The following is a 13873-nucleotide window of genomic DNA, read 5'->3' on the forward strand; positions in this document are numbered from 1 at the left end:
TTTATATATGTTTCATTGTTCAGGATTTTAAAGGTGTTTTATTTTTCAAGTAACAACACAAAAGGCATTTAGGATGAGGACTTACTAAGTTTCTTTGGTGAATGTAAGTTTGGTCTAGGTCGTTGGAGTGTAAACTTCCCAAAATCCAATAAAGAGCTACTAATGTTAGTTGTCATGGTGGGGGAAATTATAGTAATGTATATAGAGTTTCATATTTTAAAAAAATGTTTCCCTGGTTTTTGAAACAATAGAGGAAAAACCCAATTCCTGAGAAGTTGGTGTTGGTTGGACTCACTGGGTGGTCTTCACATGTACACACAGGCCTTTCTCTGGAACTCACAATAAGCCCAAGCAAGTCTGTAATGAAAAGAAAATGTATTTTTACCCCGCAGTTGTCATCTAGCATTACAGTTTTTACACGGCAGATCGAAAAAACCCAGAAAAGTAGAGGAGTTCTCTGGAAAGGCACCGCGGGGAAGTTTGATGCCTGCGGAGTCCATAAACACATGATGCTCAAACACTGAAGAGAAGCTAATACAGTGGTCATTACACTGCTCTTCATGTGAACACATAATGAGGGCCTGAGAGCCAAGTGTTACTCGGACATCGGAGCCTGTGATGCTAATACTTGAAATAGCACTGTATGTTGCATATGTGAGGCAGTAATTCAGAAGTGTTGTGTAACTGTGCCTAAGGGTTAAGCATTCCGGTGGGTTCATGTGTTCAGCATATCAATATTGCTGTGTGCTTTGGTGCGCTCTTTGTCATCAGTAAGATTCTGCTGGATCGAGCTTTCCTCGCAGGACTCAGAGTGGGTGTTAGTGTTTGAGCTCAGCCAGCAGCTACACTCTAGACTTCACTGGAACAAGTCGAGATGAATTTCATTTTTTGCAAAGCGCTCCTTCACTCCTAAAGCACCTCCAATCTGAGTATATCTCAGAGTAATATAAGTATGCTTCACAGGAGGAGAAGAAGATATTAGTGCCTCGCGTGTTCTGTCTTCTTTCTTCACAACTTAAACCATTCAGTCCAGCTGAGAATGATATGAGGGAATTGCCAGATTGCTACAGTTTTAATAATATTGTTTTTCGCCTAATACTTTGACTGCACACATAGCTTTAAGACTGCGCTTCGCACTAAGGTGCTACATGTTAACTCAGGCTACACGGCTGTGAGCTCAAAATGTCAGGTGCAGGTCTCAGCCTACATTTCATGATGGCCCACTTTGTTCTCTGCCTTTTTGTTGCTTTAGCCTTTTCACGGCAAACTAGGTAAATATAACCTCGAGAATCTAAAAATGGACCAGTTTTTGTGTAAACTCACTCTCAATTCAGCAGTTTTTAAATTTTAATCGGTTTACTTACTTTTTGATCCATTTATTCCATCTTTTGAATTAATGTCACTTTGTCAGATTTTACGGTGTAGGTACAGTAAATGTCAGGTATAAAATAACCCTTTGCTGCTGGAAAAAAATACTCATCATTTCCTTTATAATCAGATGAAGGCTTAAGTTCTGTCAGATCTGCCTGGTTATATGATGGGAAGATGGAGGTTGTTGTACAGTTATAGAGAGAGAACAATCTGAACCTAGTCTTAAAAAGTTCTTGTGCTTAAGGCCCAGTGTCTGTAAGAAAAAAAACCTTCATTAACTGTGTAGTAAACTTCCTTTTGCTGTTCTGATCCACAGGGATACATCAGAGCTTACACGGACCAGATGAAACTTAACTATGGCAGTCAGTCTTCTTTTGAAAACGCATATTGGATTCATAAAACCATTTCAGGCCACATTTTTATGGTTGGAAGTCTCTTAACTGTGCAGTCGTTTTGACTGATCGCAGTAAAAGTCTTGAGAAATGTTTCTGCTGCTGCTGCTTAAAAAAATCCTGAGCTATGTGTTCTCATTTTGCCATAATGAAACCATCTCATCATAGTTAAGCAAAAGCATGATGAGTGAATAACACCACAAAGCTGCAAGCATCAACATTTCTCATCACGGTTGTGAATCAGTGTGGTGGCAGTGCTCATTTTAGACTTTAATGAGACTTGAGAGTTGACTGCCATGCAAACAGCTCTGTGAAGCTGGACTTAAACAAAGTGGTGTTTTGATTTTTTTAGCTTAATGCTCATGTCAGCGTAATATAATAGCGTAATATCCCAGCGTAATATCCCACAGTGAAAATGCTTATTATTTAGGATGTTTGCCATGTTTTTCTAGCAAGTTAGCCTGTAAACATTTCGCTAAAGTCCACAGATGTGCTTCAAAAGTTAATAGATGAAAACTAGTTTAGTGGACATGACACCACATGGAGGAGGACTTCAGTACAACTTTAAATAGTTTGTTTGTGGCAGTAAGTGACCAAACCAAACCGTTAGTGATTCCAATGTGCCACACCAGTTGTATAGTTAGTAGTACAACTCAGATCAACAAAATCAGAGCAAGATCTAAGTGGTATAGAGCTGTAACAGTAAATTGATTCATTAGTTGTCTTCTTTTAATTGTTACAATTATAGCAAAAAAAAAAAAATAGCCAAATGCAGACTCCAGACAGTCAGTGAAACAAGCTCTAACAATTAGCCCTTTATCATGAAACAGGCAGAGGGAAAACACCAAGAACTAATGAAATACGAAACATTCAAAAACTAAACTCAGTACAAACCAAAATAGTGCGACAGACACTGGCAGGAATGCAGATGAAACAGGAGGAACAATCTGATAATTGACAGGAAAAACACATGGTCTGAATTCACTGGAGGCTAATCAGGACAATCACAAGGGAGGGAAAACAAGACAAAGACAGGAAGTAACATAACACGACACTTGAGGATGAACCTTACGAAATTAAACAGGAAACAATAAAACTGAATCCCAACTTTTGGAAACACTGACATTTTTCACACTTGATTGATTGATTGATTGATTGATTGATTGATTGATTGATTGATTGACAATGAAAAAAATCATTAGTCCGAGGAGGGTCCACAAAATTTTGAACGTACGTTATTTGAAGAAAGGATATGTTGGCCATGTATAGTCCTTAAGTTTCTAGTGTTGTTCTTTATAGTTTTGTTATGAGAAGCATAAAAAACACCCTGATGTCATGTTCATGACATTTACAGGGTTTTTGTTGTGCACTTCTTTCAGAACACCAGAGTGCTGTTCAACATCCGTGTGGTGGGAGGATCAGCGTTTTACAGCTACCTGTCACCTCAGGACGGGCGGCCACTTTACCACCCTGCTGTCGACAGGTGAGGGTTTTGAAAATACATTAATAGTTAATTCTGGTGGAGAGCTGATGTCACACACATGACAATATTCCAAGTCCTGCATTATGTGTTAATTGATATTTGCCCTCCATCACCAGAGCTCATTATACATATAAAAGGCATTTCTTCACTTCTGCCGGGTTTTGCTCTGCACAGTTTGGGGGGGTGTTGATTGCACTCCTGCGGAATCCTGAAAGCCTGTTTGGCCAAATAAAAGTGTCTGACCACTCATGCAACAAAAACTCTTCAATGCCCTGATGCAAGTGTGTCTGACAGGAATATTTTTGGACACATTTCAAGAGTAGGTACACATCCTCCCATATCCTCAGTGTAATATCTATTTCTGCAGGTGGAAACAGTGTAAGCACTCAGTGACCTCAGTGACTGTCAGAGCTGGCTGCCTGTCTGGACATTACATTGATGTCTAATATTAGACCAGAGGGTTATTAGATTAGTCTGAATGTGTTATTTTGTTGAAGAATTGCTGTTATTATGGTCAGAACTTTCAACGCTGAGATGTCCTCACAGGCTCATTCAGATTTGCTCTAATGTGATCAATTTCAGTGCAATTTAAGTCTGTTTTAATTTAATAAAGTGTTACTTAAGAAAGGCTACAGGCAGACAGTCAGTTATTGAGGAAGTTTTGATATGAAAACACATGAAACACCCTAGTATGGATGTTAAAGTCCAGAAGACTGTGATGATTAGCACAGTCTATCCAGATGTTCTGAAGCTGATGTTTAATTTCTCCTCTTTTGATGCCATAATCCCAACTATAAAAGTTAGCCCTGATTTGAAAGCATTCACAGAAATGTGCAGACATTTTATCCATTTGCGCAAATGCAGGTCTGATGGCTTTTACTTACACAAGTTGAATTGATGTTTCAAAGGGGCCGCTTGGCAAGGTCTTGAAAGGACTTCCATTTGTGGAGTTGCTAAGAACAGTTCATTCATTCGTTGAATGGTGCTGATGGGGCAAGATGCCACTGAAATCTTTTCAAACGCAAATGTGCAGCACACTGTATCCTAGAAACTAATGTAATGATAGTGTTTGAACTCTAGTGATTCAGAAATATGCTGTGTTTCCAAGTCAACCCACATCAAACAGTACAAGAATGTACCAGTACAAGTGTCTACAGTTCACTGCTATCAGCCAGCGTGATAAGTCTGTGTCATGTGTGTGTAATGTCATGTACATCACAGTGTGTCTTACTCTAGGAGGACATGTAATCTCTAGCATGTTCAAACCAATGGATTTGGTTGATTCCACCACTTTGATCCAAAACTGAAATAACTCTGTCACTATTGGATGGGTAGCACCTTGAGGATGGCACCTGGGGTTTAAAAGTCTTTCATTTCAGGGACATTTAGAAGAGACATTCACATATCACTCAGGGATGAATTTGTGACAACTTTGTTGAGCCATTAAATCTTCATAAATTATATTATCAAGTCTGAATTTCTTGCTATCAAGTCATTTTACTGTTGATGTGTTGGAGCTCAGCTGTGAGCTATGGAGGATACATTTATCTTGTACTGTAGCTTAAAAATTCAGATGTTTACCCGAGACATCCACAACTGACTCCTCAATAAAACCCCACAGTCAGTCTTTCACACAAAATTACACACAAACAAGTGCATATCACCTAATGCTGCTGAAGCTGTAGTAATCCTGACACCTAGTGGTTAAAAAGCCTCAATACAAGTGAACCCTCAAATGATTCTAGAGGTTCTTGGTACTGTACATTTACTATAAATGTGTTAATGATGTAAAGTCAGTTAATAGAATTAGTACAGATGCTCCTTCCTCTACTCTGGATGACTTTTGACCTTTCATGTGTTTTAGAGCTCTGAAGCTGTGCGGCTCAGGAGGACCTCCACATGTGAAGCTCATCATCGAGTGGGAGATCAGAATCAAAGACCTGTCAGTTTGTGTCTTTATCACAGACCCCCACATATTTACTCCAGTGTTTTTCTCTATTAACTGATGTAAAACTATTTCTACTCTGTGTGTTTCATATAACCACAGTCTGTTTGGTAACATTCATGAGGAGGTGGTGAAGGATGCAGAGAGTGTGAGGAATCAGCAGCAGCAGCACATCCAACAGTACAGCTGCACCTTGGATGAGTGCTTCCAGCTCTACACCAAAGAGGAACAGGTAATCAGCCTGTTATCATTTGATACGTGCAGCAACCAGTAGCTCCATCCAGAGTGCTGATACTGAGCCTCCTGGGGCCATTACTTTTGTTAAGACAAAGGGTAAATTATATTAATAAGTCATTTAAGGTCATCAAAATGTGTTCCGATACAGTTACTACTTACCTCTTTAAAAATGTAGTCAGTCACGTAATCCAAGTATCACAGTATCAAAGTAATGTAGCTTCATTACTTTCCATGACTTTTGGATTACTTACAACACCAGACATAAACAAATAAAGACCAGAGAAAATAAATATCAATACGAAGACTTTTATTTTATCTTAATAATAAATGTGTTTTCTGTTTCACTCCAGACCAGAGTAACATTGTGTGAGACTGTCACCATGTGTGTACATGTGCCTGTTTACAGACTAGTATAGTGTTATTTTGTAATGTTTTACTGTATGTATCTGTAATCTAATTACTATAAATTAACCTAACTTTACCAGTAAAGTCTGTCTGAATTGTTGCCCAGACATTCAGAATGTGAACTTGCTTTTTCAGTCCAACCTGGATCCAGTCAACATAGATCTTAAAGTAAATGCTTCTGAAATCAGGCAAAATAAATGAAGGACTACGTTGCTAATCATAAATAGCCATTTTTTATTGTTACTTCAGTATTGAGAACATAAATGTATTCGGTAAAATAACCTGATCACCAAGAGCAGTTGTGGTGATGGTCAGTATGAAAGTGAGAAAACAATTTGTCAAATATGAGAGATGTGGGCACTGAATGCATTTTGTGTTGAAGTCATCAAATATTCCTGAAAGTGAAGTCCACAGTGACTGCTGTTGTCAGTGACTGGCTGTGATATTGCTGCTGTTGTTACCTTGTGTCACCAGCCAGTGGAGCTACAGGCACAAAGATGGAACTGCAGTTGATCTGGACTCAGTGAAGGTTGCCAGTGTTGCTCCGAATGGGTCGGCTAACTATTTTAGACTGAATTAGCCAACTTGTAGCCTTCAGTGGCTCAAATGTACTGCTGAAAAACACGTACTTTTTTTCTTAGCTTTCCAGTGCACCGTATTCCTCAACACACAACATGATGAAATGCCAATATGTGCACTCACTGAGCACACTGAATTACAGCGTTTTTGTGATTGGCAGATGACGCCCCGATAGAAGAAAAAGGGCGTTTGAGAGAGAACGTCTTGTAATGTCTATAAATACTAAATAAGTGACCTTGTTGAATATAGTGAATCATATCTGCCCAGTATTCAAGATGGTAATCACAGGGAGATGGTAAAAGTGGACAAAAGTTGTAGCCATGGCAACAGCTTAAAAATGTTCTTCCTGTTTCAGATAAGCCGATTTGGGATGTGAATTTCCAAAGTTCTGTCAAACATAATTTCAAGGAATATGATTTCGTAGAGTAAGAAGCAGAAACACAAAAGAGATTCAGATTTACCGGATCAAGTTGGAGCAGCAGATTTTTTTGTGTCTCTGTCAGGTTGATGAGCAAGCAAAGACGATTCTGTTCACTGAATTTTGGCAGGGTTTTTTTTATCTTCCTTTCTCCTTACCTCTCTGTCCTGCATCAGCTCGCCCCTGATGATGCATGGAAGTGCCCCCACTGTAAGCAGCTGCAGCAGGGCATGGTGAAGATGAGCCTGTGGACGCTGCCGGACATCCTCATCCTCCACCTGAAGCGCTTCAGGCAGGTGGGAGAGCGGAGGAACAAGCTCACCACCTTTGTGCATTTCCCCCTGGCGGGTCTGGACATGGCGCCTCATATGGTGAACCGCAACCACGGCACCCACCCACCCCCTCTGCAGCCCGGCTGGAAACAGTCCCGACGACCTGACCTGGCTCCTCCCGACTTCCTGTATGATCTGTATGCCGTGTGCAACCATCATGGAGGAATGCACGGCGGACATTACACAGGTCTGAGTAACTCCAACCTTCTGTAGGAAGACCTGTAGTAACAATGTTTACATTTGCCTTATTTATTCAACAAAAATGTGAAAGATAAATCAGTATAAACATGACACGTGTAGGTTATTTCTTTCAATTGTATTGTTGCAGCCTTCTGTAGGAACTCTGTGGATGGCCAGTGGTACAGTTACGATGACAGCAGTGCTGAGCCAGTTCCAGAGGCGGAGGTGTGCACACGTGGAGCTTACATCCTCTTCTACCAGAGGAGAAACACCATCCCACCTTGGTCTGCCAGCTCCTCAGTCACCGGTTAGTCTTTTCAGACTCTCTGGGTTAGCTTGTTACACTGAGAACAGTCAGATAGAAGCTGCTCTTTTGACAAACCATAGAAATAATGAAGGGACTGTGGGAGTATCATAACACTTTCATCATCATTATTTACAGTATGTCCTGCAGAAATACACACGTTTTCCCTCTGTAATTTCAGTCTGCCAGGATCATTTGATGTCTTGCATCAGAAACATCAGTGTGAATTTCAGTGTAATCTGTTTGTAGCACTTTAAAGAGGGTTCACAATGGTTGCAGAGAAAATCTGACCAGTTCCCAGAATAGGTCTCCATTTCCTGGAGTCGCAGCAGCATTCATCTTCATGGTGTCAGCATAATGAGGGTGTTCACAGATGGATTGAAATACTGATGATACCCTGTATTCACGTTTGCAAAATCAGTGCTGTATTGTTTCTTCTCTCTGACCATGACTTTGGTGAGATCAGCGGATGTACATCTCTATGACTTCAAGCTGCTTTTTTTTTTTTAATTAATGTGCAAAAACGTTTTCTTTTTTGCAGGTTCCACCAGCTCTTCCACCTCTGACCACTGGCTGGTCCGGCTGGCAGGGGGTAGTAAGAGGGGCAGCGTGGTGTCAGGAGGACCTGTCCCTGGACCCATGGGGCCCTTACAGGTTCCAGAGTCTCCTGATCTGCCAGTGTTTAGAGATGAACCCCCTAAAGCAGTAGAAACAAGTAGGTACCTGGGGTAGCAAATATTATGATCTGACTGTCCTGACAAAAATATAAAGATACAAAATGTAATGTCGACTAGCAAAAGTAGGATATGTAGGGTCAGTGTCAGCATGAACTTAATACAGCTTTGACAAGGCTGTAGGAGAGTGATCCATAGACAGTGAGGTGGATAACACTACTGCTGGATTACATGTTACATCATTTCCTCTGAATCCGCCCAGCGTGTGAAAACAATTTGATACCAGTTCAGAAATGGCGGCCTCCGCAACTGACAACCAAAATCACCATAGATAGGTCAACAGAATGAAATAGGAATCCCTGCTGCTGAAAAAAATCCAAACATCAATGGAGCAAAAAACATAATTAAATTCCATAAAGATTCTAAGGAGAGTTCTGTAACTTAAGCATTAACATTAATAAGCAACAGGACCATTCTCTAGATCAGAATGTAATAACAGGAAATGTAAATGGGACAGATATTTTCATTATCACTTTTAAAACATTGTTGTTGTTTTTTTACTTTTGGTGATGACAAAGTTTAAAGAAATACACATAGGTGTAATAAAAAGAATAGCGCCTGTTCTGTATACTGTGATTTATGTACATCACATCTATCAGTATTTGTGTAAGACTTACATAGACTCTTTATATTTACATTTAATAATTTACATATGTTTTCATATAAGTTTTATGTATGCAGGCCACCAGCAGAATAGGTCTGCTCTATGTTTTTGCATCAAAGTGAATTCAAATTAAAATCCCTTTAAGTTGTGAAATATATTAGCTCGAACATTTCATTTCACCAACTAATTTTGATGCTTGTGTATTTTATGTTTTTAGTATACCAGTCTTTCACAAGCTGTCCCTGATAAATCATGCTAAATCATATTGTAAGCAAACCTGTGTGGGTATAGTGGTATAGGTGGATAGTAGTAATGTACCGTGTCTTTTCCTCCAGATGGGTTTGAAGCCAAGCCATTTGTCCGTGGGACCCAAGGAAGGAGTGTAAGCATGAGATCACCGACTAAGCCCAAGGAGAGCCTCAGCAAAGTTCTGCCACTGCGATGGTCTTTTGGCTCCAAGGACCGCATCAAACCCCCAGCTCAGACTCAGCCTGGAGAGCTGGTGGAGTACCTGGAGTCTGGGCGCCGGCCCCGATGTACCAAAGACCCGATTATAACACTGGTGGCCACCCCACCACAAAGGAGTGCCAAGGGAAGAGCCTTTGAAGTAGGACATGACTGCAGCTCACCTAGTGGCAGCAGTCTCAGTTGTACAGACAGACTCAGCTCAGACACTTGTTACTCCCCCAAAATACCAGAGGGACAGAGCAGAGCATGTGTGGAGAGAAGCATCAGCCATGGAGTCTCTAACAGCAGCAGGGCTGCAGCCAGGGATTACGGGTCTCTGAGGCAGAGGTCATCAAAAAGAACAAGGCAGGACCAGGGCAGGACCCTGGACTTCCAGTTTCAGCTTCAGAGAGGGGCCATTCTAGCCGGTCATATCAGCCATAGTGCACCTCCGAGTAGAGATTCCACATTGAGAAGGACCAAGTTCCAGACAGGGGTGAGCTCTAGGGCACAAAAAGACTTGTTACAGATGGTCCTTCATCCTGAGGACAGGAGAGGGCAGAGGGGACAGGAGGGCCGCAGCCACGAAAGCCTCTTGTCTTTTTTCAAACCAGGTTTCATGAAGAAAGACATTCCTGGGTCACCAATCAAGGGCCAGGACAGGCGTATGAACGGCCACGGACAAATGGGAAGGCTGGCAAGCACGAATTTAGCCAAACTGTCACTTTCCAATGGAACACTGACGGCAACGGCGCTAGAAGAGAGGAAGACCAGCGTCATCCCGACCTGCGACACCCATAACTGCAAAGTACAGCTAGTCAACGGACAGGCCGGGAGTCACGACCCTGTGGACATCAAGCGTGCTCACAGTTCCAGTAACATCCAGACCAAGCTGGATCTGACCTTCCGCAGGTGTGCCTCCCTGCAGAGGAATGGAGAAGTGGTGGTCCCTCCGGCCCACCGCATCCTGCTGGTGGACAAGCCCAGCTACGCCACTCTGCAGCGGACTCGATACAGTACCACCTCCCTGGGTAGGCACACACCTGTTCGCAACTCCTGTTTATGAGCTCACAGTGCAGGCTGGGGTTGTAGTGAAAATCTGATACTGAGACAGTCATAGTGCAGTGTCAGGGACACAGAGAAATCTTCAGTATTAAAAACATAAAGTGTTTTAAAGTCACTCCCTCCATTATACCGTCCTTGAAAAAGAACAAGTTCATTAATGGAGATTCATAAACAACTCTTAGCCATGTAGTGTGATGTCACAAAGCCGCAGAATTAAAGGCGGGACTACTGACGAGGCATTTCAGGAGCAGTGTTTTCTGTGGGAGAGGGGAGCTTCTGTTGATGCCGACTTTCAAGAATACTGAAACATGCACCAGAACCTCTACAAAACATCAGTGGAAAGGAGAAAAAAATGAAAAAGCCTAATTGGTGTCCTTAACATTTCCTCTTGTCAGATATTTTTCAGAATATTTCTAACAAATTTTATCTTTAAAATAGTGATGTGTACAACTGATCCATTGCAAAAAGCAGTGGTTCTCCAGTCTCCCAGCATGGTCACTACAAGTGTTTGGCTGATAGATCAGTGCATCCCTACTGGGCTAGATAGAGAACTGTTGAGGTTTGGCAAGTTTTGAGCGCAACTAGGAACAAATTAGAGCACAGCATGGAAGATGCAATTATAGCACATCAGCTTTGTGTTAAAAACGTTGTACTCTGGTAAACAAAGAAAAACCGACAATGTAAGCATGGTTTGATTTGGAGGCTTGCCTGCTGCTTTCATCATTTTTGTAGTCACTGGCATGAGAACAGTCTTCCAGAATGAGAAAAAGGCCTTAAATTGCAGAGCAGCCTCAGTTTTCACTTGTGTGTAGAGCTGAGTCTGTTCGATTGTGATAATTAATGTTAATCCTCCTGATTATTTTTTGGTGACTGTTAACATCATAACTTTTTTGTGTTTTTTTCATTATAAGTGCCTCTGTGACAGCTCAGAATGACTATTGAACACAAGGACCTCTCTGCTGATTTCTCCACATGGCACCCGGAGAGGCTCCCCACAGAGGGCATCGCTGGAAACAAAGTCTATCTTCTTGTTCCCCTTCATAGTACTGTTCTAAGTTCTTACCTGTGTGTGTCTTAAACTAAATCTATGCAGAGTTGAATTTACTAAGGAGAAATACTGCTGTAATGTGTTTTTTGTCCTTGTTTTGTTTTAAAAAGCAGTCTGCTGTTGGAATTTATTATCAATATTTGAAAACTGGAGGGTGATTTTGGGAATGTTTTATGTTTTAAGCCCATTATGCTTTCAGAAAATCAACATCTACTAATGCTGGTCATGTGTTGGTTGCATTCAGCTAATAAAAATGACAGATAATGGGCTAAAACATGTACAATTGTTTGACACTGCAAAACATACTAACACCCGCACTGTAAATTGGCTGCTGCAACAACATTTTTTGCTTTGTCATTTACACTCATGTGTGCGTTATATTATCGATGAACTTTCTTTTTTTTTTCTTTAGAAAAATAATCATTATTTTGCTACATGCCAAGAACATATATGCCACATTACATTGCTAATGTAGGAACAGTTACATTGAACTATATCAGCAACAAGCAGGGTTTGTATGTGTGAGTTTCAGGTATCGATTGAGAAGCTTGTGGATTTTCAAAAGTCGAAAACACTAAGTTGTTTTTGTGTGTTCCCTTTGAAATTGCTATTTTCTGATGGAGGGATGATGAAGAGCTCTGCCTACATCAGTAAACAACAGGAGTCATTGTCATGACTAAAAGGAGATAAAATTATTGTCCTTCCCTGAAGGTTGCAGAGCATTAAGAGAGGGCGTTTGTTTTTCCACCTCTGCTGAGCAACAATGTCACATTCACTTTCAGCTGGGTTTGAATTCTTGCAGATAAAATGCAAAGCTGAAGCTCAGTTTGAAGCTGTTTCCTTATCTGGGATTGAATAGAGGGTTCACACTTTTTGCACACACACAGACACTTAATTATTAATTCTCTGCAGCCACAGGGATGTGATGAGTCCTAACGGTAGTCTGCCACATTCACATAAACTGTAGTAAAATAATCACCACAGATGGTGAGGCATTCTGTTCTCCTGTTGCCTGTCTAATGTATATTTAATTCACAGTTTGAGTATCAGCACAATGCTCTTTGGTTTACTCATGCATTGTAAATGCGTCTCTTGGGTTTACTGGGGAATGTAAATGTGAGCGTCTGGATTGTTCGCCGTCACTGTAACTGTGTTCACGTCTCATGTTGTGTCATTTAACGTTACTGTTTAACAACACTCTTTACCAAATGAAATGATAGAACATGAAGGATGTTTCTGAGACATTATTTGGGAAATATGGCTAGATTATATTTTATTATTAACTTTTTTAAAAGTCTACATTTTGTACCTGATGTGTAATTATGTAATTTAAGTACCAGATTAAAACTGTATGTTTCAGGTGAAGTCAAATTGATGCATAATGTAGGTTGGGTTGAATTGGTCACAACACACGAAGGTCCCATTACTGGACTGTCTATAATGTCTGCTTAATGTACTGCAAGTTTTATGGATTGCAAATTAAACACAGCTTTTCTCACAAATGGATTCAAAGTGATGTATTCGCAAAGTTTTTAGCCTGCATGTCTCATCGTTCTCATCTCTGGCTCTGGTTTAGTGTTACTTAAGGATGCAAGGCAGGTGTGCTTCTTTGTTAGTCTAGCAACCTGCCAGCTAAGGTAGCAGCACTCCAGAGCTCTGATGAAGCCTTGTTTCTCTGAAAAAAAGAGCGATGTCATGGCTTTTTAAAGTGTTACCTCCAGTTGATTAGTAGCCAGGTATGTATAATGAATAGGGTTAATGAATGAGAGAGGATTCAGTGCAAAGAAACGGATGCAATTAACTGGGTTTAAAAAACGTTTTGGGATGAACACCACAAAGATGCTGGAAACAAAAAAGTTACTGATATTACCACAGAAGGAGGCGAATCTACCCGCTGGAATCACAGCTGCCTTTTATCTTCATTTTATGAGTGACAAACTTCAGGACTTCTTTAGGCAAATACCCTCAGAGGAAACTGAGGGTTATACGCAGCAAAAGCACAAGTGACATCCTAATCATCTAAAACATCAATATACAAACAAAACTGAAAAAATATGAGCATAATTCAGGAGACTTGATCAACAGTTCACAAAAGATTGTTTTAATACAGTGGAAGCCCAAGGTTAACAAGACCCTAGGAGGCAATAAGAGTTGCTAAAAAGTGTATCCATCCATTATCTATAACTGCCTCACCTTCACTTGAAGACATTCCCAGCTGAAGCCAGGCGACAGGCTGCCAGCTTACAACACGACTAACATATAGAGACAACCGTTCACACTCACGTTCAGACCTGGGCACATAGGAGTTGACGTTTAACCCACCATGCAT

The 13873-nt window shown here is 40.8% G+C and overlaps 1 protein-coding gene across 1 annotated transcript in view; it reads left to right on the forward strand.

Annotated features, from left to right (window-relative positions):
- Positions 1 to 13050, forward strand: part of usp43b (ubiquitin specific peptidase 43b) — a 65956-nt gene extending 52906 nt beyond the window's left edge. Inside the window, exons 9-16 of the mRNA XM_037088750.1 lie at positions 3143 to 3246; positions 5111 to 5188; positions 5294 to 5423; positions 7007 to 7349; positions 7491 to 7649; positions 8188 to 8361; positions 9320 to 10462; positions 11408 to 13050. Coding sequence (XP_036944645.1) covers positions 3143 to 3246; positions 5111 to 5188; positions 5294 to 5423; positions 7007 to 7349; positions 7491 to 7649; positions 8188 to 8361; positions 9320 to 10462; positions 11408 to 11418 — 2142 coding nt within the window. The 3' untranslated portion in view covers positions 11419 to 13050. The remainder of the gene's footprint in view (positions 1 to 3142; positions 3247 to 5110; positions 5189 to 5293; positions 5424 to 7006; positions 7350 to 7490; positions 7650 to 8187; positions 8362 to 9319; positions 10463 to 11407) is intronic.
- Positions 13051 to 13873: the final 823 nt, after the last annotated feature.

The sequence above is a fragment of the Acanthopagrus latus genome, chromosome 23 (genome assembly GCF_904848185.1).
Source record: "Acanthopagrus latus isolate v.2019 chromosome 23, fAcaLat1.1, whole genome shotgun sequence".
Taxonomy (NCBI): Eukaryota; Metazoa; Chordata; class Actinopteri; order Spariformes; family Sparidae; genus Acanthopagrus; species Acanthopagrus latus.